We start from the raw sequence: 22,335 nt of genomic DNA on the forward strand, positions 1-22,335 counted from the left end.
GGCATTCGTCAACCGTCAAGCAACTCGTCGGCAACAGGGGTCAACAGGGCCCTCGGCGAACTGCACCTCCAGTCGTGATACATAGCTACGCTCCTCCCCACCAAACCAAACCTAGAGGGTCGAATATTCGAGCGATCGGTCGGGACTGCAGCGGGAATGGATCCCATCGCTGTTAACTCGTCCAACACGTTGGCGGACAGCGGCAAGTTGGCCGAGGATGACATCCCCCGGGACGGCACTGGTTGGTTTGCCCCCAAGGCTTCAGATCATTGCAATGCCTCGTCGTGCCCCGATAAGAACTGACACCCCCGATATCAGGAGTCTTGAAGCTCGACCCTTGGCTGTCGCCTTTCCAGGACTCGCTCAAGAGACGCTACGCCAAGGCCCAGGAATGGATCAAGCGGATCGACGAGACAGAGGGCGGGTTGGACAAGTTTAGCAAGGTATGACCCCCCCCCCCCCCCCGGGGTTCCTTCCGGCTAGTCTTGTCGGCCTTTTGGTGGTGCTGACCATGACCATCTCAGGGGACGGATCTCTTTGGACTGCGGGTGAAGGAGGACGGCAGCATTGTTTACAGGGAGTGGGCTCCGAATGCCGTGCAGGCGTCCCTTATTGGCGACTTCAGTGAGTTTGTCGAGGCCGGCCGATGTCAATGGCACTCAGTCTCACGCATATCTAGACAAATGGGATAATAAGGCCCATCCGATGAAGAAGAACGAGTTCGGCGTCTTTGAAATCACCATCCCCCCAACAGCCGATGGCAAGCCTGCCATCCCCCACAAATCCAAGGTCAAGATCACTCTCGAGCTGCCCACCGCGGGATGGGTCGACAGGCTACCGGCCTGGATCAAGTACGTCACGCAGGACCTGTCCGTCTCCCCCGCCTACGATGCCCGCTTCTGGAACCCGCCGCCGGAGGAGCGGTACGTGTTCAAGCACCCCCGGCCCAAGAAGCCGGCCAGCCTGCGCATCTACGAGGCCCACGTGGGCATCTCGTCGCCCGAGCTGCGCGTCACCACCTACAAGGAGTTCACCAAGAACATGCTGCAGCGCATCAAGGGCCTGGGCTACAACGCCATCCAGCTCATGGCCATCATGGAGCACGCCTACTACGCCAGCTTCGGCTATCAGGTCAACAACTTCTTCGCCGCCAGCAGCCGCTACGGCGAGCCCGAGGACCTGAAGGAGCTGGTCGACGTGGCCCATAGCCTGGGACTCGTCGTCCTGCTGGACGTGGTCCACAGCCACGCGTCCAAGAACGTGCTCGATGGACTGAACCACTTTGACGGCACCGACCATCAGTACTTCCACGAGGGCGGCAGGGGAAGGCATGAGCTCTGGGACAGCAGGCTGTTTAACTATGGCCATCACGAGGTCATGCGCTTCTTGCTGAGCAACCTGCGCTTCTGGATGGACGAGTATCAGTTTGACGGGTTCCGGTTCGATGGCGTCACGAGCATGCTCTATCTGCATCACGGCATTGGAACGTGAGTCGTGGCTTCGGTGTTACCCCTTCGAGTGTTCTTTCTATCATGGTGGGCTGACGCCTTTTTTTTTCCCTCTTGCAGTGGCTTTTCCGGCGGTTACCACGAGTATTTTGGCGCCGCTGTTGACGAGGAGGCCGTTACGTACCTTATGGTCGCCAACGAGATGCTTCACCAGCTGTATCCGGAGGTCATCACCGTGGCCGAGGACGTCTCGGGCATGCCGGCGCTCTGCCTGCCGCTCTCGCTCGGCGGCATTGGGTTTGACTACAGACTGGCCATGGCCATTCCTGATATGTGGATCAAGATCCTGAAGGAGTTGAAGGACGAGGATTGGAATATCGGCAACATCTGCTGGACGCTCACTAACCGCCGCCACGGAGAGAAGACGATCGCATATGCCGAGAGCCACGATCAGGCGTAAGTCCATCGGCCCAATCCTCCTACGCCGTACGGCTTTGCTGATCTGCGTGCAGTCTGGTCGGCGACAAGACCCTTATGATGCACCTCTGCGACGCCGAACTCTACACCAACATGTCTGTGCTGACGCCCCTGACCCCCGTCATCGACCGCGGCATGGCCCTGCACAAGATGATCCGCCTCTTAACGCATGGCCTGGGCGGCGAGGGCTGGCTCAATTTTGAGGGCAACGAGTTCGGCCACCCGGAATGGCTCGACTTCCCGCGAGAGGGCAACCAAAACTCGTTCTGGTATGCCCGGCGCCAGCTGAACCTCACCGAAGATCACCTGCTGCGATATCAGTTCCTCAACAACTTTGACCGCTCCATGAACCTCTGCGAGGACAAGTATGGCTGGCTGCGCTCGCCGCAGGCCTACATCTCGCTCAAGCACGAGGGCGACAAAGTCATTGTCTTTGAGCGAGCCGGCCTGGTCTTTGTCTTCAACTTCCACCCGACCCGGAGCTATACCGACTACCGGATTGGCATCGAGGTCCCCGGCACCTACCGCATCGTTCTCGATTCCGACACCAAGGAGCACGGCGGCTTCTGCCGCCTCGATCCGGACACCCGCTTCTTCACGGAACCGCTCGAGTGGAACGGGAGGAAAAACTGCACTCATGTTTACATTCCGTGCAGAACCGCTTTTGTAGGTCGCCTTCCAGTTTCATTCTGCTTGATGCAATGCTGACTGCGGACCACAGATTCTGGCGCTCGAGTCAACTCTCTAGCAGCACTAGTTAATGGTTTCAAGAGGAGAACTGTCACAGCGAATTGATTTGTCGGGAGGGGAAAAGTAACTCTTCGTCCGCAAACGGTATGTGTGATGCATGTTCAAAATAGGAAGACGAGAAGCGGGGTAGAAAAGTGAAAAAGGGACGCTATGTGCAAGGCCAGACGGGCCAATCTGAGATTGCCTTGCAGTGGCAGCGGGATTGAAGTGTCGGCAGCTCAAAAAATGCCACTTTGTCCATCCAATGAGCAGCCGCCAGGCCATGTTTCCAGCTAACTCTGATCCAAGGCCCGACCCGGGACCTTCCGGTGGGCCGTCTCAGCAGCAACGTTAATGGGGAAACAGCGCTGCGGTAGGGGAAAAAAATTGGCAATGGTCCAATGGGCCGAACAAGCTGGTGACAAACAATCAGCATTTTCAGAGAAGAAGAATCAGGACATAGTTGGGATAGATGTGTGTAAAAAAAGAAAAAAGAAAAAGAAAAAGAAAAGAAAGAAAGAAAAGAAAAAGAAACTAAAATCAATCGTCTCCTGCGCACTTTGTTGTACTCGTTTCCATAACAATGAAGGTTGCAGGTTGGACGGGAAGGCTGGAGTCCGAGGCCCACCTTTTCCCAAAACAGCGAGTCACGTGGAAAGTTGGAGCTCCGCAGCTCTTGCCGAAAGCTCGTCGAGAGATTTTCGAACCCGTTTTCTTCCTCTCCCGAGCCATCAATTCACCACTGCACATCCACCGTCCCTAAGTCCGCCCTTCATCATCGTCACGATGTTCAAGAGGTGAGTGACCGCCGGCGTGCCGAATTTTCGAACGCGTAAAGTGCCAATTGGGTCAATTGATGCTGATGCAAAAGCTCTCCCCCTCGCGCAGCGGCATTTCCGCCTTTGCCCGGACAGCCCGTCCGTCGTTCGCGGCGGCGACTCGTCGCGCCGTTCGCCCGGCCAGCCTCAACCTTCGGGCCCCGGCCTTCAGCAGGTTTGCCAGCACGGCCGGCGTTGGTGACGGCAAGATTCACCAGGTTATCGGTAAGCTGGCCTCTCGAGACGCGCCCTTATTTCCTTTCCGGGTTGCTCCGGGGAAAATTGTTTCGCTCGGCTTGGCTAACCGCGCGTATTTCTCAACAGGTGCCGTCGTCGATGGTTAGTCCACTCCGCGGCCCCAATGCGCCCCCTAGTGGGCGGCTCGCGGTCGCATATAGCTGACGCTGTCGACAGTCAAGTTCGATACCGACAAGCTCCCTCCCATTCTCAACGCCCTTGAGACCGACAACAATGGCCAGAAGCTCGTCCTCGAGGTCGCGGTATGCCAAGATCCCGCAACCCCCGCCTGCTATTCTGCTCGCTAACTCAAAGACACAGCAACATCTCGGCGAGAACGTCGTGAGGTGCATTGCCATGGACGGTTGGTTTTTATACCCGTCGTTCGGCGTCTCTTGGAAGAGTGTCCTGACTCTTGCATTTCAGGTACTGAGGGTCTCGTCCGTGGAGCCAAGGCCACCGATAGTGAGTCGATGTCTCTTGCCGCCCTCGCCCGTCTTCCAGACTGCTAACGACTCGTCACAGCCGGTGCTCCCATCACCATCCCGTGAGTTGATGTGCCCACGGGGAGCGATTGTCCCCGATGCGGACTTGCCCGGAGCGATGGCTAACGTAGTCGGTTCACAGTGTCGGCCCTGCCACTCTCGGCCGTATCATGAACGTCACCGGTGACCCGATCGACGAGCGTGGGCCCATCAAGTCCGACAAGAGGGCTCCCATTCACGCTGATGCTCCCGAGTTCGTCGACCAGTCGACGTCTGCTGAGATTCTGGTGACGGGTATCAAGGTGGTGGATCTGCTCGCTCCCTACGCTCGTGGTGGCAAGATCGGTCTCTTCGGTGGTGCCGGTGTCGGCAAGACCGTCTTCATCCAGGAGCTCATCAACAACATCGCCAAGGCCCACGGTGGTTACTCTGTCTTCACTGGTGTCGGTGAGCGTACCCGTGAGGGTAACGATCTGTACCACGAAATGCAGCAGACCTCCGTCATTCAGCTTGATGGCGAGTCCAAGGTCGCCCTCGTCTTCGGCCAGATGAACGAGCCCCCCGGAGCTCGTGCCCGTGTCGCCCTTACCGGTCTGACGATTGCCGAGTACTTCCGTGACCAGGAGGGCCAGGATGGTAAGCATAATTTACAAGCTCACTCTTTTTTTTTTCTTTTTTTCTTTTTTTTCACTGCTTGTTCTTTCGTAAATACTAACTTGGGCAGTGCTTCTCTTCATCGACAACATCTTCCGTTTCACCCAGGCCGGTTCCGAGGTGTCTGCCCTTCTGGGTCGTATCCCCTCTGCCGTCGGTTACCAACCCACTCTCGCCGTCGACATGGGTGCCATGCAGGAGCGTATCACCACCACCAAGAAGGGTTCCATTACCTCCGTCCAGGCCGTCTACGTGCCTGCTGACGATCTGACGGATCCCGCTCCCGCCACCACCTTCGCTCACTTGGACGCCACCACTGTCTTGTCTCGTGGTATCTCCGAGCTGGGTATCTACCCTGCCGTCGACCCTCTCGACTCCAAGTCCCGTATGCTCGACCCCCGCATTGTTGGCCAGGAGCACTACGAGGTTGCCACCCGCGTCCAGCAGATCCTCCAGGAGTACAAGTCGCTGCAGGATATCATTGCCATTCTTGGTATGGACGAACTCTCGGAAGCCGACAAGCTTACCGTCGAGCGCGCCCGTAAGATCCAGCGTTTCCTGAGCCAGCCTTTCACGGTCGCCCAGGTCTTCACTGGTATCGAGGGCAAGCTCGTCGACCTCAAGGACACCATTGCCTCGTTCAAGGCCATCCTGAACGGTGAGGGTGACGACCTGCCCGAGGGTGCCTTCTACATGGTTGGTGACTTTGCGTCGGCGCGGGAGAAGGGTGAGAAGATTCTGGCTGAGCTCGAGAAGAGCGCTTAATCGGGTGGCCTGTAAAATCGGGAAGGATTCGGTGACCTGTGTATAGAAGCGAATGGTTTCCGGGGAGTTCCCTAGCTCAGTCAAGTTTCTTTTGTGAGCTGTGTATCAATCAACTTTTCTGTGTCTCTGTGGTCCTGCCGTTTCGCACGTGTGATGCCGTCCGCTTGTATCCTGAAACAAGGATTATATGTCCCCAAGGTGCTTCACCGCTCGCATGTCTGTCTCTTCCGCATTAGTTCTAGCTGCCATGATCGTGGCCTTGGCGGTGTCCAATGGGGTATTTGAGCAAAGTGGTATCTCGAAAGACGATCATGCCTCGATTATATTCAATCTTTTTTAGCCGCGCTTGTTTCGTTTCCTGAACCGTCCGACGAATCTTTGATTGATGCTGGTGAATTTCCACCAGTCAATTCTTGTGCTCTGGGCGTCGTGCTCCGAATGATGAACATGGCTATATCAGACGATGCGGAGGCATGGAGAATAATCCCATGGACCGCCTCCAGGCGATGACGGACCGGAGATTTGGAGATGTATATATGGACCCGAGACTGTGCAAAACCACGCCTGTTCGTTCTGAGAGAAACAACATAGTCTTGTATGGCGGCTTTTTTTTTTTTTTTTTTTACCTGAGCGTTCGTTCTTTGGAGACGCCCTTGTGTTTTGTTTTGATCCTCCGAGTCTTTACAAGCCAACTTTACTACCGACGATGGTCACTGTCAGCAGCCTTGTTGCCGCCGCGGGCGTCGTGGCCCTCCTGGCCAGCCAGGAGGTCTTTGCTGCGCAGCTCACCAGGGTCGATTACCCTAACAATGCCACGTCCAGGGCGGAGATGTGAGTTTCAAAAAAAAAAAAAAAAATTGATGGTAAGGAGGAGATATTATGTAGCGTTTTGTGACGGGGACTGACGCGGGTGGGTGACGATGATGTTGATGATGATGATGTTGTTGTTATGTAGGTACATCTATGTTCCCGACAACGTTGTCGAGTCGCCGCCGCTGGTAGTGGTTGTCCGTAAGTTTTGTTCCTCTTTCAAAAAAAAAAAAAAAAAAATCGGGTTTCCTGTACCCCATCATTCCCCTTGCCACTACGAAGCATATCCGTGCCGAGAAGGCAGTTTCCCCGGTCACCATCAGTGCCCCAGTGCTCTCACCCCTCCCAACCTCGTCCCATGTATATATGTTGTATGAAAATATATATGGCTAACCAGACATGAAACACCTCCCCGTCCGTCTTGGCTCCCCACGTCCAGACTCGTGTCAGTCCTCGGCCCAGGCGTACTTCCAAAACGCGGCGATCCCGTGGCGGCAGGGGTCGGACAACAAGGGGTACATCACGCTGTGGCCGTCGTCACCGAACCCGGGGACGTGCTGGGACGTGTCCTCGCCGCGGTCGCTGGAGCGCGGGGGGCGGGGGCGACTCGCAGGCCATCGCCAACATGATCCTGCACGCGGTGGCCGAGTACGGGGCGGACCCGGCGCGCGTCTACCTGACGGGCGGCAGCTCGGGCGCCATGATGGGCAACGTCATGGCCGCGACGTACCCGGACCTGCTGCGGGCCGTCAGCATCTACTCGGGCGTGCCGGCCGGCTGCTTCGTCAGCTCGGCCGGCCAGGTGGCCGCGTGGAACAACACGTGCAGCGGCGGCCGGAGCAGGGCGAGGCCGGAGCAGTGGTGCGTGATTCCAACCCCTTTCTCCCATTTTTTGGTTCTGTTTCCCCATGTTCCTTTTTCTCTTTTTTCTTTCCCTCTTCCCTCTCCAACCCCCCCCCTTTCTTTTTTTTTTTTTTTCCCTTTCTTTTCCCCACTCGTTGACTGGTGATGGGCCGGGTGATTGATTGTTTGTTTGATGGTGTTAGGGGCAACGTGGTGAGGGACATGTATCCCGGGTATGAAGGCCCCCGGCCCAAGATGCAGATCTGGCACGGGAGTGTCGACAGCACGCTCGCGCCGGCCAACTACGAGGAGACGATCAAGCAGTGGACGAACGTGTTTGGGGTGAGCCAGGGGCCGACACACTCGGTCGAGAACTATCCGGCGCCCAACTACCGGACGGATGACTACGGGGAGAACGTTCAGGGCATCTTTGCGAACGGCGTCGGGCATAGCGTGCCGGCGGACCTGACGGCCAGCGAGGCCTGGTTCGGGCTGTGAGTCGAGTCGGGGTAGTGGCGTATAGCGGCTGGGGCAGTAACGCACGCGCGCTCTATGTGTGTGTGTGTGTGTGTGTGTGCGTGTGTGTGTGTGTGTGTTCCGAACCTGCTATCAGCAGAACTCAATCTGCAGCATAGTTTTCGAGGTATTCTCTTGCCTCCTCCGGGGTTTCTTCGGCCTTGACGGTCCGAATCGCGAGCTCTCTTTCTTCATAGAGGGATGGAGCTGGCATCTGTTCTATCCTGGACGGCGGGTGCCAGGAGGGGTCGCCCAGCAACAGCCTGGCCAGTGCCGTATTATCCTCGGTGTACAGAGAAGCCATGGGGAGGCGCAGCAAATCCTCCCATCCGGGTCCGAGGAAGCTGCAGATGCTGGGGATCTCATACTGAGCAATGTCTTCGATCCACCAAGAGTGGTTGGCCTTGAACCTTGTGAAAACGAGATAGTGGGCAATGATGACCAACACACGCGGCCGCATCTCTCTCGCAGGTCTGATCAGGGAGTTGGGGAAGAAGGTGAAGAAGGTCACGATACGGAGAAACAGCAACGGGGTGAAGCCGTTTCTCAGCTCGAGGTAGAGCGAGCCGAGGAGCTGCAGAGCCCTGTAGTAGGCCTGGGACAGGGAGAAGTCGGGATCGCCGTCCTTGATGGAGGCGATCATGAGGAGGAGTTGGTTGGGGATACAGCGGGCCGACGCATCCAGGTCGACCGCGGGCCGGAAGACAAGGGATCCGAGTCTCGTCCTGAACAGCTGCTCGTGCTGGGAGCGGATGAGTTTGATGATGGTCCCGATGCCCTTCCACAGATTCATCCAGTCCAGGACGGCGAACGGCCGGGCTTCCTCGCCCCGGAATACGTGGGTCGACAGGGCGCACAGGAAGAGGGAGGTTATCAGCAGGGCCGGGTAGGTGCTTGGGTCGGCGGCCTCGACGGCCTTTCGGAACGTCTCGAAGGCCCTTGCTCGGTACTGGAGCTCGAGCGAGCGGGAGATGCCCAGGTTCCTGATGCCGAGATGGTTGATATGCATGGCCGAGAGCCCGAGGATGGTGTCCATCAGGAAGCGGTTGGCAAAGGCGTGCCGCACGACGTTCACCTTGAGGATCACGTCCACGTTCCGTTCCTTCAGCTGGCCGGTCGAGAAGGAGGAGTAAGTGGCGGTCGTGTAGAACCATAGCAGCCGCATGTCGGTCTCGTCGTGCCCGCCGGGCCTGAACTGGGGCTGCGGGACGACGGCAGAGGTGCAGCACCTCTGCTCCAGGGCGGCCGTGTCCCCGTCTCGTGAAGGCGTGGGCGACGACGAGCTGGTGCTGCGGGGTGCGCGTTTCGGCGCGGCGATGTACACACACGTCTCGCGCCGGAGTGTGCACATGCGGCATGCCGGGCGGCCCTCGTCGCACTTGACCTTGCGCGCCTTGCAGTTGCGGCACCCCGTCCGCGACTTGCGGTGCGGGCGCTTGGCGTGGTACGGCTTCCCTGCTGCATTTGTCACCGGAGTTGCCGTTGTCTCCGTTGTCTCCGTTGTCGCCGTCGTCTCCGTGGTCGCCGTGGCGGACTCGCCATCCTCCTCCATCTTCCCTCCACTCTTCTAAGTGCTTGGTCGCACGTGGGCCTTCTAACCAACGGCGCCCAATCTCGTCAGCCAGCTGACGAGTTTAAATAAGTGCCGGGTTCGTGTGAAACGGCCTCGTCGTCGTGGCCGAGCAGCGCGGTTGCGCCAGACGGCGAGAACTGGGTTCTCGAGAGACGGATGAGATAGAGAGGGAAAATAATAATGATAATAATGATAATAATGATAATGATAATAATAATAATAATAATAACAATAATAATAAAGGGTAACTATGGAATGGTGTTCTGTCCCCTCTCGTGCCGCTGGAGATTGTATTTTTTTGCCTTGGTACGGAGTACGGCTGTGCAAAAAACGGGCATGCTCTATATCCCCAAGCAGGTATGCATGTCCTTCTTCCAGCATTAACCTTATTATATTCCAACTCGAGACCACCTGCTTGTGGTTTATACGTAGGGTCCGGTTACAAATACGGATTCAGTGAAAGATTACGAATCGTGGTGCAGCGTTCAGTGGGGGCCACGCGGCATTGCCCGCGTACGGCCTGGAACTGGGAAGGTGGAGACGAGAGCGTTAGTTATCCGTACTTTAGGTAGGTACGCATGAGTGTATGTATGGATTACAGTACGCGTAATCCGTATTATAACGGATTCGCGGTTGCATAGGTATGCACATACGGGTACGGTACTCATCAAAAGAATCCGTAGACGCGTAACAGCGCGACGTACTTGCGAGACTGCATAGAATCAAAAAAGGACGGCGGGATCTCTCAGAGAAGAGAAACGACCGGATCTTTCAACATTGGAACCAGAACCCTGCATGCAGGGCCGACCATGGCCTGCTCTCTCTTCGAGCTCCCCGACGAGCTGGTTCTGACGGCACTCAACCACAAATTTCCCTGCCGAGAGTCGCAGATTCGGGCTCTCTCGACACTTTTTTATGTAAGTTTTTTTTTTTTTTTAAAAAAAAAAAAAAAAAAAGACTTGCCTCTCCTGACATTCTGTGATCGAGCTTGAACTGCTTCCTGAGAACGGTGCGGTCAGCACTGGAGCTCTCTGAGGCGCCGCAAAAAAAAGACTTATAGGGGGAACGTGTTTCTCCCCTTCTTGTTTTATCAAATGTAGTTGCTAACACAAGAAAAATAAATAAATAAATAAAAGCCCGGCGCTGCACCATGCCGAAACGTGGTCATCTATGGCACCGAGGCCACGGGCAAGAGCGCCATCACGGCAGCTCTGCTGGCGGAGCTCTCAAACCAGAGCCCAGATGACGGCTTTATTCTCCGACACGCCATAGTGAACTCGACAGAATGCATCACGGCCCGTCATCTCTACGAGACCGTGGTCGCCAAGGTTATGGATGCCCTGGAATGGGACGCAGCACCGCCAAGGTGCGAGACCGTCTCGCAGTTGGCTGTCGAGCTGTCTAAGCTGCTCAAGTACACGCCACGTCCCGACGGCTTCCGCTTCGTCTTGGTCTTTGACGCCATCGACCGCCAGCGAGACGCTCCCCACACGCTGCTCCCAGCCCTGGCGAGGCTCTCCGAGATAGTACGCAGCCCCCAACTTTCATTTTTTTTTTTTTTTTTTTTTTTTTTTTGCCATTGCAACGCCATTGCAACTCTCGCTGATGAAACGGGGGCCCAGATTCCCTCCCTTACGACCGCCTTCATCGTCACCTCTCCACCCCCCAATTTCTTGCTCACCTCTTCCGTCCCCCACGTCCACTTCCCTGCCTACACCAAGCCCGACTTTATCGCCATCCTCTCCTTGTCCGCTCCTCCCGCCCTGCCCAACACAACCGCCCAGGAAACGGCAGACCTCTGGGCGCGCTTCACCGCCGCCGTCCACGACGCACTCGCCCGCGCCGCCTCCCGCACCCTGCCCTCCTTCCGCCATGCCTGCACAGCTCTCTGGCCGCGCTTCACCGCACCCATCCACGCAGGCACCCACTCGGCGCGCGAGTTCTCCAAGCTCCTCGTCGCCGCGCGCGTCCACTTCCAGGACGAGCGCCTGCTCGACCCGGGCGTGCTGGCCATCACCTCTACCACCACCACCACCACCACTACTACTACTACTACTACTACAACTACCACCAGCATGGCACCGAAACCAGCAACGCAGGCCACGGCAACCGGCAGCACCCTCAGCAAACAAATCCCCCCACCACGATCAAAAACGACAGCGACAATCATGCCGACGGCCGTCGCGAAACCCAGGAGCGAGACGTCGGCCGGCCTCGCCCTCGCCTCCCTGCTCCCGACGACCCCGCGCCTGCTCCTGCTGGCCGCCTACCTCGCCTCGCACAACCCGACCCGGCACGACCAGACGCTCTTCTCGACGCACTACCACGGCGGCCGCCGCGGTCGCCGCCGCCGCCGCGGCCAACGCGGCCCCTGGCTGTCATCGTCCTTCTCGTTGCCGGCGTCGGCGTCGGCGTCGGCGGCGGACGGCGCCGTGCCCGTGCGCGGGCGCGGGTGCGGGCGGGCCAAGCACCGCAAGATTGCGCGCAAGCTGCTGGGCGCGCACGCGTTCGTGCTGGAGCGGATGCTGGCCATCTACGAGGCCGTGCGGGCCCTGTGGGAGGTCGGCGGGCGGGGAGGGGCCAAGGAGGAAGGAAGGGAAGAGGAAGAAGCGGCGGCGGCGCCCGCGCCCCTCGGGGACGCGGACCTGGGCGCGGCGATCGCGACGCTGGCCAGCCTCAGGTTGCTGGTCAGGGTCGGCGGGGGCGCGGCGGGCGCGGCGGGCGCCGTCGGCGACGTGATGGACCGCGGGGGCAAGTGGAGGGTGAACGTCGGGTGGGAGGTCATCCGGGGGCTGGGGAGGGGTATCGGAGTCGAGGTGGAGGAGTGGTTGATCGAGTGAGTTAGAGAGGGAAGGAAGGAAAGAAGAAGAGATTGCGTACCGAGGAATGCTGGGCATGATTATTGTGCGTTATCTTACACGTATTCCTAAGTATGCTTATGCTCCCCCTTACATTAAAATAGAATGCCGGCTTTATTCTGTTGTGCTAGTGATCATACATACAATACCAACCTTCTTTTGTCGGCCCCTCTAGCCCTCAGAAAGAAAAAGGGGAGGGCGCGGCTGGAATATGGGCGTGGGGGAGAAACAAGCCCTAAGTCGCTGCTGAATATACTCTGACCAATATTGGAAAGGGACCGAAACCGTCATACCCACCGCCTCTTGAAACCAGAAGAAACCTAAATCCATTTCATCCCGGACATGGCTCAAATCAAAAATAGACCATCGCTCTCATGATCCATCTACTCATCCATTCCCGTCCATTGTGTCCGTGTTTTCCATCCATCCATTCCGAACGTATTCCCTCGTCCGAAGCGAGGTGATGACTAGTCACTCACCTCGCCGTCACCTCTTGGCTATCCCCCGTCCGCCACGTATCTTCCTGTCTGGTCCCGGGCGGCCGCCACCCGGGGTTGCTCATGCCCCTGCTCCTGCCCCCGCCGTGCCCGCCCGGCACGTCGTCCGACTTTTTGGGATCGCTCACGACGCTGTTTGACGCAAACGCCGCCGCCGCCGCCGCCGCCGCGGCGCTGCCCGGCGTGTACGCGAGGGCCGCGGTCGGTGGTTCGCCGCCGATCGCCACGGGGCTATCGTACAGCAGCGCCGACGAGGGCCCGCCGCCCTGCCCGTTGTGCGGCGCGGCGGCGGATGCGGCCCCCGACAGAGCGTGCTTCGAGCTCAGCGGGAGCAGGGAGGCCTCCCGCCTGGTGTCGGCCAGGGCGCGGGCGCGCTGGTCCGCCTTGTTCTTGTCGTTGCTGCGGTCGTACAGGTACAGGCCCAGGAAGGTCAGGGCGATGCCGACCGCCTGGACGGGGGTGGTCGGGTTGCGGAACCAGATGATGGCGATGATGATGACGAAGACGCGCTTGATCAGCGAGGCGACCGAGTACGTGACGGGCGAGACCATGGACAGCAGGACGAAGGCGAGTATGTTCTGGCCGAAGTGGAAGGTGCCGTTGAACATGTACTCGAGCACGAGCGGGCCGTGGTCGAGCGAGTTGGGGCTCTTGTTCAGGTCCAGGCTGCCGTCCCAGAGCAGGTCGCCGATGATGCCCACGCCCTCGGACCACAGCCAGATCGGGCCCGTCAGGACGAAGGCCAGGCCCGACGAGTAGCAGAGCAGGTTGAGCTTGTCGAGCTTGCGGGACTGGTGGAGGGGGCCTTCCCGCTCGGCGCGCGCCGCCTCGTTGAACAGGCGCTTGGAGAAGATGTTTTGGGTGACAAAGATGATGGCGGCGAGGAGGGCGTAGAGGATGCCCAGGAACTGGCCGCCGAAGGTGTGGTTGCCCGAGCAGGCGAGCATGACCCCGATGGTGAGGGGCACGAGGGAGAAGTATGTAGATCTCGGGTACCGGATGTCGAAGATGAAGCGGTATGCTAGGACGGTAAAAAGCGGCGACAGGCCCTTGATGGTATGCACCAGAGACACGGGGATTCTCGACGTGGCGTTCGAGCTCAGGAGGTGGCCGCCGATCTGGAACGCGGCCAGCGGCAGGGTCGTCTTGATCACATCTCGTGAAGGCGCCCTGATCGGGTATCTCAGAGCCGGAACAGCTTCTCTGAGCCGCGGGAAGGTGGCGGCAAGCCACGAGAACAGTACGCAGTATGTGGACACGAAGGCGAACTGGACGAGGGTCAATGTCGCGGGCTTGTCGAAGGCCGTCAGGATCGTCTTGGAGGAGGTGTTGGTCAGGGCGGAGGACCAGTACCACATGACGCAGAGCCCCTACAAAAAAAAAAAGGGAATAAGATGGACAAAAAAGATCAGCACTTGGTGTTGTCGTCACTCTCGTGGGAGCCGCAAACGTACAATCAGCTTCCACGAGATCGGCGCGCGGAGTGCCTCGGCGATCTCGTGTGCGTTCTGGCCCATGCTGGCCGAGCGGATCCGGTGGACGGCACTGGTGATGCCGTTCGTCTTCGCACGGGTCGACGGGGTCGAGATGGGCTCTCTCGGGCCCCATTTCACCCTGCTATCCCTCCGCGGGTGCCAGCGACCCAGGTACGAAGCGTCGCCGTTGCCGGATGGGAAGCCATTCTGCTGCCACCGCTGCTGGCCCGAGGGTTGAGCGTTCGGAAAGGTCTGTCCTGGGTCGAAGTCGGGAAACTTTTCCGTCTCTCCGTGGGCCGAGCCGCCGTTGTTCGAATCGCCGTAAGACTTGCTGGTGGATGCACGAGTCTGGGACGCAGCCCTCATGTGGGAACCGGTCGAGATCGAGTGCGACGTGGAGTGCGGCATCGCGCGCTGCGACGCTGCGGCGCTTCGAAGGGGTTCGAAAGTTACCCCGTGAACGAACGACAAAACGAGCGAAAACGGCAACGAGGCAACGAGGAGTCGGGAAGGGATACGGAAGTACTAGCGCGGCAACTCCGGACTATGTGATCATGGCCACGCCCTCGTATACGTCTGGATTCAGAGACGAGACCCACGGAAATTGACGCGGCAATTAGCGGTTGCACTCGTATGTACTGTACAGGTGTTTGTGTTGCGGGTATGTACCGTACTTTCGTATTCCGTACCCGAAAAATCATGCCAGACTCTCCCGCAATAGAGGGGCGCGGTCAGTCTGCGTAATCAGCGAAATAACTAACTACTTAAGCTCTCTTGGCGTCTCCAATCCCCTTCTGCAGCCGCTGCACGAGGCCGGAGATAACAGTTGGACCACCGGGGAAAGGCGGTAACGTAACTAAAAGGTCCAGGGGAGGATTTCGGCTTGTTCTCGCTCGCACCGCCACAGTGCAGAATCTCAGCCACAGTTGTACAATCAGTGAGGCACGAGTCGCGTGCAGCTCCACCAAATTTAGTGACTGCATCGTCAGCGACAACCCAACCCATCCCCCTACGACCATCTCTCGCAGGCCGGCCGTAGGACGTCGTCTTGTCTGTCCCGGATGCTTAGACCCTTCCAGATTGAAGTCAGACCCTGAGCGAATCGGCTCACACCAGGCAAGATGGCGGCGCCAAAGATGACCAAGAACCAGATGCGCCGGGCCAAGAAGAAGGAGCAGAAGAAGGCCAAGGCGGAAGCACAGGTTGGTAACCCTTCGTCTTCGTTTCGTTTCCTCTGCTGCTGCTGCCGCTGCTGCTGCTGCTGCTGCTGCATGTTGGCTGACCGATCTCTACAGCAGAACGGCTCCAAGGAACCCGAGGTCAAGGAGGAAGAGATCAGGGAAGAGACACCGGCGAACGGCGAGAGCAAGCCAGACGACGACCTCGAAGTTAAGAAGGACGCTGACGCGTCCGACAAGATTGATGCCGATGGCCCGATAGACGCGCCCGCGATCCCCGAGGACGACCCGGCGTTTGCGCAGTACAAGAGCATTTTCGAGAAGTTCGGCGTGAGCTTGGACGGCGAGGAAGGCTCCAAGGAGGCGAATCACCGCGACAAAGGCGAGGTCTTCTTCGACCAGGATGACGAGATTCCCAGCGAGGGCGAGGAGGCACAGCCAAGGCTGTCCAAGAAGAAGCGCAAGAAGCTGAACAAGTTGTCCATCGCCGAGCTGAAGGCGCTGGTGCGGAACCCCGAGGTTGTCGAATGGCACGACGTCTCGTCTTCAGACCCTCGTCTTCTCGTCCAGATCAAGTCGCAGCGCAACATCGTCCCCGTGCCGGGACACTGGTCCCTGAAGCGAGAATACCTCTCGAGCAAGCGGGGCATCGAGAAGCCCCCGTTCAAGCTGCCAAAGTTCATCGCCGAGACCGGCATCACCGAGATGCGCGACGCCGTGCTCGAGAAGCAGGCGGAGCAGACGCTCAAGCAGAAACAGCGCGAGAGGGTGCAGCCCAAGATGGGCAAGCTGGATATTGACTACCAGAAGCTCTACGACGCCTTCTTCCGCCACCAAACAAAGCCGGACCTGACGAGGTTCGGCGACGTCTACTACGAGGGCAAGGAGTGGGAGGCGGACTACAAGGTGTTCAAGCCCGGCGAGCTGAGCGATGCGCTGAAGGAGGCGCTCGGCATGCAGCCCGGCTTCCCCCCTCCGTGGCTGCTCCAGCAGCAGCGCGTCGGCCCGCCGCCGTCGTACCCGACCCTCAAGATCCCCGGCCTCAACGCGCCTCTGCCCCCGGGCGCGTCCTGGGGCTTCCAGCCGGGCCAGTGGGGCAAGCCTCCGCTGGACGAGTACAACCGCCCGCTCTACGGCGGCGACATCTTCGGCATCATGGCGCCCGGCCAGCCCGGCGCCGCCGCGCCCTACCAGCCGCAGCCGCAGCAATCCCAGGCGGCCGCCTACGCGTCGCTCGGCGAGCCCGTCGAGCGCACGCTGTGGGGCGAGCTCCAGCCGCCGGCCGAGGAATCCGAGGAGGAGGAGGACGAGGAGGAAGAGGAGGAGGAGGGCGAGGAGGCGTCGCAGGCGGGCGACCTCCCGCCGGGCGGCAGCACCGACGCGGCCAGCGGGCTCGAGACGCCCGGCGGGTTCGCCAGCACGGTGCGCGCGGACGCGCACGAGCCGGCCGGCGTCGAGACGAGCATGGCGGGCGAGTTCGACCTGCGCAAGACGCGGCGCGGCTTCGAGACCGAGGAGTCCTCGTACGGCGGCAGCGGGCCGCGGCAGGCGTACACCATCATCCCCGAGCGCCAGGGCCGCGCCGAGGGCTTCTTCGGCAGCGACAAGACGTACGACCTGTCCAAGAAGCCGCCGCAGCCGCCGCCGCCGGCAGGCATGCGGGTGCTCGGCCGGGAGGACGACGGCGGCGACGACGCCTCGCGCAAGCGCAAGAAGCCCGGCGACGTCGACGTCGCCATCGACCCGGACACCCTGGCGGCGTCGGGCGGCGGGCTGGACAAGGACGAGCTGCGGCGGCGCTTCGAGGCCGGCCGGCGCGAGGAGGGCGTCGGCGCGCAGTGGAGCCGGTCGGCGTACGAGGAGGACCTGAGCGACATGATCGCGCAGGAGAGCCGGAAGAGGCAGAGGAGGGAGGAGGAGAGGAGGGGCGAGAAAGGGAGGAGGTAGATTCTTCAAGGTGTGCCGGGGGGGGGGGGGGGGGGGGGGGGTGTCGTCTTTCTGCATCGGGGGACTACCGTCGTCGTACCGTCGTCGTACCGACCTCGGTACAATCCCGAGGTGTTGGCATGTCTTAATTAACAAAATGGCGTTTGGGTGCAGTCACACACACTGGTCAGGGTCAGAGGCGTGGGGTGTTGTATGTGTACGGCAATTCGGGTTAACTTAGTTCGAACGACGCAAACAGGTGAGGGAAAGTCTGCTAAAGTAAACAACCATGAGACCTGCGTTTCTCGTATCTGCTTCCAGAATTTTCGTCGAGCCTGTTTGAGAGACTCTTCTTGCGGACCTGTCAAACCCCAGAGCCCGAGTCGGGCGGCCGAGTTGGAAATTTAGGTTACCGTCCCTCAACAGGATAAGTAGGTAGTCGGGCACATTCAACATGCTATAGCTCCTCGCATCGATTACGCAAGAGCACGCGTGGAGCTTTAACAGGCTCTCATATAGAATTCTTCCTGCACAAACACGCATGGTTATATGCGGCATGCCCCAATCGCTTATACCTGTCGCAAATGTCTTCGTCAACCCGACGAGTGCGATATACATTATACGTGGCTGCCTACCTAAGCCAGGTATGGTCAAGCGTTACCTGTTTCGAGTCCTTAGTCACGGAAAGGGAAAGTTGGCTTGTTCGTTTTCCCGACAACAACATACCCTTTACCCTTCTTCATTGAGACAAGTTCGAAAACTCAATCGCGGCGTCACGATCCGACTCAGCGAGCGTTCGGCCAATTTCAAAGAGATCTGCCGTCCGCCTCGCGGAACACGAGATAGCCAGGGCGTTGGGGTAGCATGGGCTTCCTGTGCCGAATTCTTCGTGATGTATCATATCGAGAAGTGGGTAATTACTCGAAATCATTTCTAATACTCTTCCTTCCGACCACGCCGAAGCGCCGGGGAGTTTTGGCCGTTAAACAGCCCCCGATCTGCCGCGCGATACATAATCACAATAACAGGGCGGTGCTGGACATTATCTGTCGCTTTCAGTCCCGCCCGGTCGGCGGGATCGATGCTCAGCGGAATCAAGGCGAGACAAGCTTGCCGTGTAACCATCACCAGCAGCTCCATCTGCTCTTATTAGCCCCAAAATACAGAAGTCCTAGGAATTCTAGATCCCAGCTCCTGACAGTTGATCCGATCAACACTATCCCCCAGCCACCATCTTCCCCGTCCCGTTGTATGGCTTTGTCCCAGATCTATCAGTAATGTTCCAAAAAAAAAAAAAAAAAAAAAAAAAAGGTGTGGTCTTTACGAGCAGGCCTTGCACCTCCAATTCCTCCCATTTGCGGCGGCCGCCTCCGGGTCCTCCACGCATGTGTCATGGTAAAGCCGCTTCTCGCATTCCTGTTCAACCGCCCCCCTTTCGTTAGCATGCAAGATGCGGTAAAAAAAAAAAAAAAAGGCATGACATTAAACACATACCTTGTTCGCACAAACCAGCATGGCCACCACGGGCACCGGTTCTCCACATGCGGTACAGCACCCGCCCGAGACCCTGTTCTTGGAGGGCTGCAGACCATCTGCCCCCTCCCCCTCGTCCTCCGCTTCCTTCTGGTTTTGTTCGCCGGCGGCAGCACGCCGGCTGCGTGCATCATTCAGCAGTTGCGTGGCCTCAAAGATGGCCGCGTCCGGTAACACGCGGCGGGCGAGGAGGGTGGCGACGTGCTTGCTAAACTCGTCGGCGCGGGCGCGCTTGGCGACCAGCCAGCTGGCCTTCTCGCGCACAAAGCGCAGGAAGTAACGGGGGAGGTACTGCGGAGAGGAGATGTGCTGGCGCAGGATGAAGGCGTCCCATGTCTGCAGATACTCCTTCTCGGCCGCGTTGAGGTCGATGAAGTCCTGAAGGTTGTCGCGATGTTTGAGCAGGAGCCACGAGTCGTCGATCTCATGCTGGGGAACGGGGGTGCCGGGCTGGAGTTGAACTTTGCTGAGAGGGTCAAAGAGGGGTTGTTTGGTTTTGGGGACGAGAACCTTGCGGCGGGTTCGCTTGGCGGTTGGTCTCTGGGAATGAGGCTGGGTCAGTCTCCTAGAACGACGCAGTCCTGACGGGGCGGGCGGGTTGAGTGGGGATCGGCTTCTTACTGTGCGGCCTCCCTGCGGAGCGGTGTCTCGGAAGAGTTCGCGGCCGTTATCTGGCCCGAGGCGGGAGGTGACCCACGAGTCATCCCCATCCACGTACTTATCCAGGTCTAGAGGCTTGACCGGTAGACCAAGCTGGTACACCCGCGGCCTCAAGGGAGAGCCGTGGTTGCTAGCATTCGGCTTTACGGTGACACAATATCCTGTCTTGGGCTTGAACTCAAAGCAGAAATCATACTGCGGGTGACTCAGGTAGTGGGCACGCAGCTGGCTGAGCCTGTCATTTTCGGCTCCGCAAAGCAGGCAGGCAAACTTGTCTGTCTGGACTTGTTCTGGTGGAAGGAGGTACGTGATGGTGTGCTCGTCGAGCTGGCCGTGCTCGTCGCCCAGTTTCCGCCGCCTCTTAGTCTCCTTACCAACCGCATTGTTCCACATCTGCTTCACGTTGTAGTTGATATCCTGCCTCGTGCGCCGAGAGCGGCTGGGGGTGAGCTCGCCCTCCGCTAATTCCTCGGCGGCGTCGGTCACGGTCCCATTTGCCTGTCCATCCAGCGTGGGTTCGCCCTCGTCGTTGGCTTGGGACTCGTGGCGATGAGTATTGGTGCCGTTGGGAAGGGTAGAGGGCTTGGTGTTGCCGTTGACGAGCGGTGCTTTGGCCTCGCTCGAGCCAAACACGGAGATGGAGGCTAGTATGTCTTTTGCGTGCGTCCTCGGCCTTTGCTGGCTTGAGATGGGGGTCGACCAGCGGACGTCCATGTCTAGAAGGAAGTTGGTAGCAGCATCAGCGAGCGGCTGCTTCTTCACTCGCAGGCGGACATCCTTGCGGTTGCGGCTGCTGAAAAGGTCGGCGATGCTGGCAGTCAGCACCCATTGCCGGGACGGGAGGCACCTGTTATAGAAGGTGTCCTCATCGCTGACGGGGACGAGGTCGGCAGGCGGCCAGTTGGCGTCACCGGCAGACTCGAGCTCAACGAGCACCGAGTAGGAGTTAGCCAGGCCGAAGACGGCATCGTCGTCGCGCTCGACAAAGATCTTCTCCTCTGGGATGTGGAAGGGGCGGAGGGAGGAAAAGCGGGCCATGGGGGACGAGCCAGCAGGGTTCTTGAAGACGCGGAGATCGCAGACTTGGCTGTCGACGTGCAAGACGACGGGCTCTCCGCCTTTTTGGCCGCAAATGGTGAGCTTGCACCGGGCCTTGACGCGCACTACATCCCTGACGTTGGGTGCGATGATGCCATTTAGAATGCCATTCTTGACACGGGGTGAGTCCTTGTGGCTGATCTTTAGCACTTCGATGCGGAGCGCCCGCTGGGCAGTGCCGTATTGCTCAAACAGCGGAAAGCCGTCGTAGTCGTTGTCGATCCGGCGGCGCTTTGCAGCGCGCTCTGCCTCGTCGCCGTGCTCGGCAGCCTTGTCGCCAGCATCGCGTGAATGAGAAGATGACCGATTGCCCATCTTACTCCAGTGGTTGGTGGCTTTCAGCCAATTCCGGTGCAGGAATGGCAAGCCGCGATTACGCCGGTTAATGGTCGACATTGCTGGAGGAGACCATTAGGCACGTGGAGGGCGTGACAATGACTCTTAGGTTGGCGCGGTTGACGTAGTGGGAAAGGCGTGCGGAGAGAGGGAATATCAATGGCCGCGACGTCGAGAAAGCCGCATCGTCTTCCAGGCAGTGGGCGTGCTGCAGTGAGTCGGTAAGTGGCGGCGGCAATGGCTTGCGTCAACAAGCCGGGCCCGGCTTTGAATGACTTGTGAGATGGGGCCAGAAAGCTTAGAGAGACAGTTACGCTGTGTTGCGGTTGGTGGAAAGCGATGAATGAAAAGCAGAACTGCGTGTCTCGGTATAGTCGGATAGGAGTGTGTGTGTGTGTGTGTGTGTGTGAAAGAGAGAGAGAGAGAGAGAAAGAGAGAGTTTGTGTATGTGCGTGTATGTGAAATAAACAGACTGAGCAAGTTATGAGTAGCGGGATAGCCAGCAAGAGCAACAAAGGGGGTGGTACTAGGTAGGTCAGGGAGGTAGTCTGCCAAAGCGGCGCAATCTCGTGCTCGCTTCTGAATGCGACGTCAGGTCGATGTGTGAGAATTGCACGTGTTGATTGATTGCTGCGACGAGACGGGATGCCGCGACCGAGTCTACCCACTGGGTTGTGCACGAGAGCAGCAGCCGAGTGAAGGGAAAAGCCGCTCGTTGAAATCAATGCATCAGAGGAGAAGGTGTGGCATTTACATTAACGATGCATCGACGAAAAAGGGAGACGGGGTTGTTGTTGTATGGCAGGCAGTGGAGCGGATGGGAGACGCGTACCGTAGCCAAAGGCGACGACGAGATTCTCTCTCCTCCCCATCGCGAATTTCAGGTCGCCTCCAGGCAAGGCCGCTGTTGATTCGAGCCACTCGGCAGGCCCCGGTCCTCGTGGGGCACCGGCCCCGTTCTCCGGCCCTGTATGGTTAGCGGCCGTCGCGGTAGCACGGTACCACGTGCGACATATAGGGCGCAGAGACGTGGAGAGTAACTCGCTAACAGCCCCTTGTCAACTACACGCCGGGGCAGCCACGGATGTCATGACTGCGACTGGCCTCGGCCTCAGCACGGGTAAGGTGCTGCTTGAAGGACGAGATGGAAAGTGCGCAAGCCTCGACACAAAGTAGCCCAAAAAGTGGTGTGGGGTTCGCTTGTGCGGACCTACCAGGCATGGAGCAGCGATCTTGGTTCAGCGTTTCGAACCAGACTATTTGACTCTCTCGCGAAGTGTAGAGGGTAATTAACTGGAGGCGAAAATTGGGAAACTTGGTCTTTAAGAAGCACAGGGGGATCATGACGGGGCTGCCTGCCATTTGAGCAGATACACTATGAAGTTCTGGTGCACGCAAATCATATTCCTGATATTCCTA

At 58.7% G+C, this 22,335-nt stretch overlaps 8 protein-coding genes across 8 annotated transcripts; 5 read left to right on the forward strand and 3 right to left on the reverse strand.

The window, feature by feature from the left end:
* Window positions 1–156: 156 nt before the first annotated feature.
* On the forward strand, window positions 157–2,673 carry P884DRAFT_297579 (glycoside hydrolase family 13 protein; the record flags this gene model as incomplete). The annotated part of the gene is made up of 7 exons (XM_069444529.1): window positions 157–241; window positions 319–443; window positions 525–624; window positions 680–1,487; window positions 1,569–1,904; window positions 1,961–2,591; window positions 2,647–2,673. The coding sequence occupies 7 exons, from the start codon at window positions 157–159 to the stop codon at window positions 2,671–2,673; spliced, it is 2,112 nt and encodes a 703-aa protein (XP_069300169.1).
* Window positions 2,674–3,302: 629 nt separating this feature from the next.
* Window positions 3,303–5,613, forward strand: P884DRAFT_290232 (P-loop containing nucleoside triphosphate hydrolase protein; the record flags this gene model as incomplete). Its single annotated transcript, XM_069444047.1, has 9 exons — window positions 3,303–3,451; window positions 3,543–3,697; window positions 3,797–3,811; window positions 3,887–3,972; window positions 4,031–4,073; window positions 4,136–4,174; window positions 4,235–4,256; window positions 4,337–4,830; window positions 4,919–5,613. Exons 1-9 carry the CDS (start codon window positions 3,441–3,443, stop codon window positions 5,611–5,613), a joined length of 1,560 nt encoding a protein of 519 aa, XP_069300170.1. The 5' UTR covers window positions 3,303–3,440.
* Window positions 5,614–6,218: 605 nt separating this feature from the next.
* P884DRAFT_283160 (carbohydrate esterase family 1 protein) lies at window positions 6,219–7,862 on the forward strand. Its single transcript, XM_069443641.1, has 5 exons — window positions 6,219–6,444; window positions 6,821–6,977; window positions 7,037–7,135; window positions 7,226–7,284; window positions 7,470–7,862. The coding sequence occupies exons 1-5, from the start codon at window positions 6,320–6,322 to the stop codon at window positions 7,762–7,764; spliced, it is 735 nt and encodes a 244-aa protein (XP_069300171.1). The 5' UTR covers window positions 6,219–6,319; the 3' UTR covers window positions 7,765–7,862.
* Window positions 7,863–7,885: 23 nt separating this feature from the next.
* Window positions 7,886–9,334, reverse strand: P884DRAFT_297582 (uncharacterized protein; the record flags this gene model as incomplete). The annotated part of the gene is made up of 1 exon (XM_069444530.1): window positions 7,886–9,334. One exon carries the CDS (start codon window positions 9,332–9,334, stop codon window positions 7,886–7,888), a length of 1,449 nt encoding a protein of 482 aa, XP_069300172.1.
* A 709-nt stretch (window positions 9,335–10,043) lies between these two features.
* On the forward strand, window positions 10,044–11,587 carry P884DRAFT_238200 (origin recognition complex subunit 5 C-terminus-domain-containing protein; the record flags this gene model as incomplete). The annotated part of the gene is made up of 3 exons (XM_069440072.1): window positions 10,044–10,272; window positions 10,492–10,881; window positions 10,978–11,587. Coding segments are annotated over exons 1-3 (1,107 nt in total), but the record flags the coding sequence as incomplete, so codon positions are not given.
* Window positions 11,588–12,325: 738 nt separating this feature from the next.
* P884DRAFT_327798 (triose-phosphate transporter family-domain-containing protein) lies at window positions 12,326–14,850 on the reverse strand. Its single transcript, XM_069445563.1, has 2 exons — window positions 14,165–14,850; window positions 12,326–14,080 (listed from the first exon to the last, which is right to left on the reverse strand). Exons 1-2 carry the CDS (start codon window positions 14,591–14,593, stop codon window positions 12,689–12,691), a joined length of 1,821 nt encoding a protein of 606 aa, XP_069300174.1. The 5' UTR covers window positions 14,594–14,850; the 3' UTR covers window positions 12,326–12,688.
* Window positions 14,851–15,306: 456 nt separating this feature from the next.
* On the forward strand, window positions 15,307–17,310 carry P884DRAFT_297585 (uncharacterized protein; the record flags this gene model as incomplete). The annotated part of the gene is made up of 2 exons (XM_069444531.1): window positions 15,307–15,387; window positions 15,481–17,310. The coding sequence occupies 2 exons, from the start codon at window positions 15,307–15,309 to the stop codon at window positions 17,308–17,310; spliced, it is 1,911 nt and encodes a 636-aa protein (XP_069300175.1).
* A 1,299-nt stretch (window positions 17,311–18,609) lies between these two features.
* Window positions 18,610–20,976, reverse strand: P884DRAFT_193432 (uncharacterized protein; the record flags this gene model as incomplete). The annotated part of the gene is made up of 3 exons (XM_069437758.1): window positions 18,610–18,705; window positions 18,784–19,362; window positions 19,444–20,976. 3 exons carry the CDS (start codon window positions 20,974–20,976, stop codon window positions 18,610–18,612), a joined length of 2,208 nt encoding a protein of 735 aa, XP_069300176.1.
* Window positions 20,977–22,335: the final 1,359 nt, after the last annotated feature.

The sequence above is a fragment of the Thermothelomyces heterothallicus genome, assembly GCF_042370625.1.
Source record: "Thermothelomyces heterothallicus CBS 202.75 unplaced genomic scaffold P884_scaffold_4, whole genome shotgun sequence".
Taxonomy (NCBI): domain Eukaryota; kingdom Fungi; phylum Ascomycota; class Sordariomycetes; order Sordariales; family Chaetomiaceae; genus Thermothelomyces; species Thermothelomyces heterothallicus.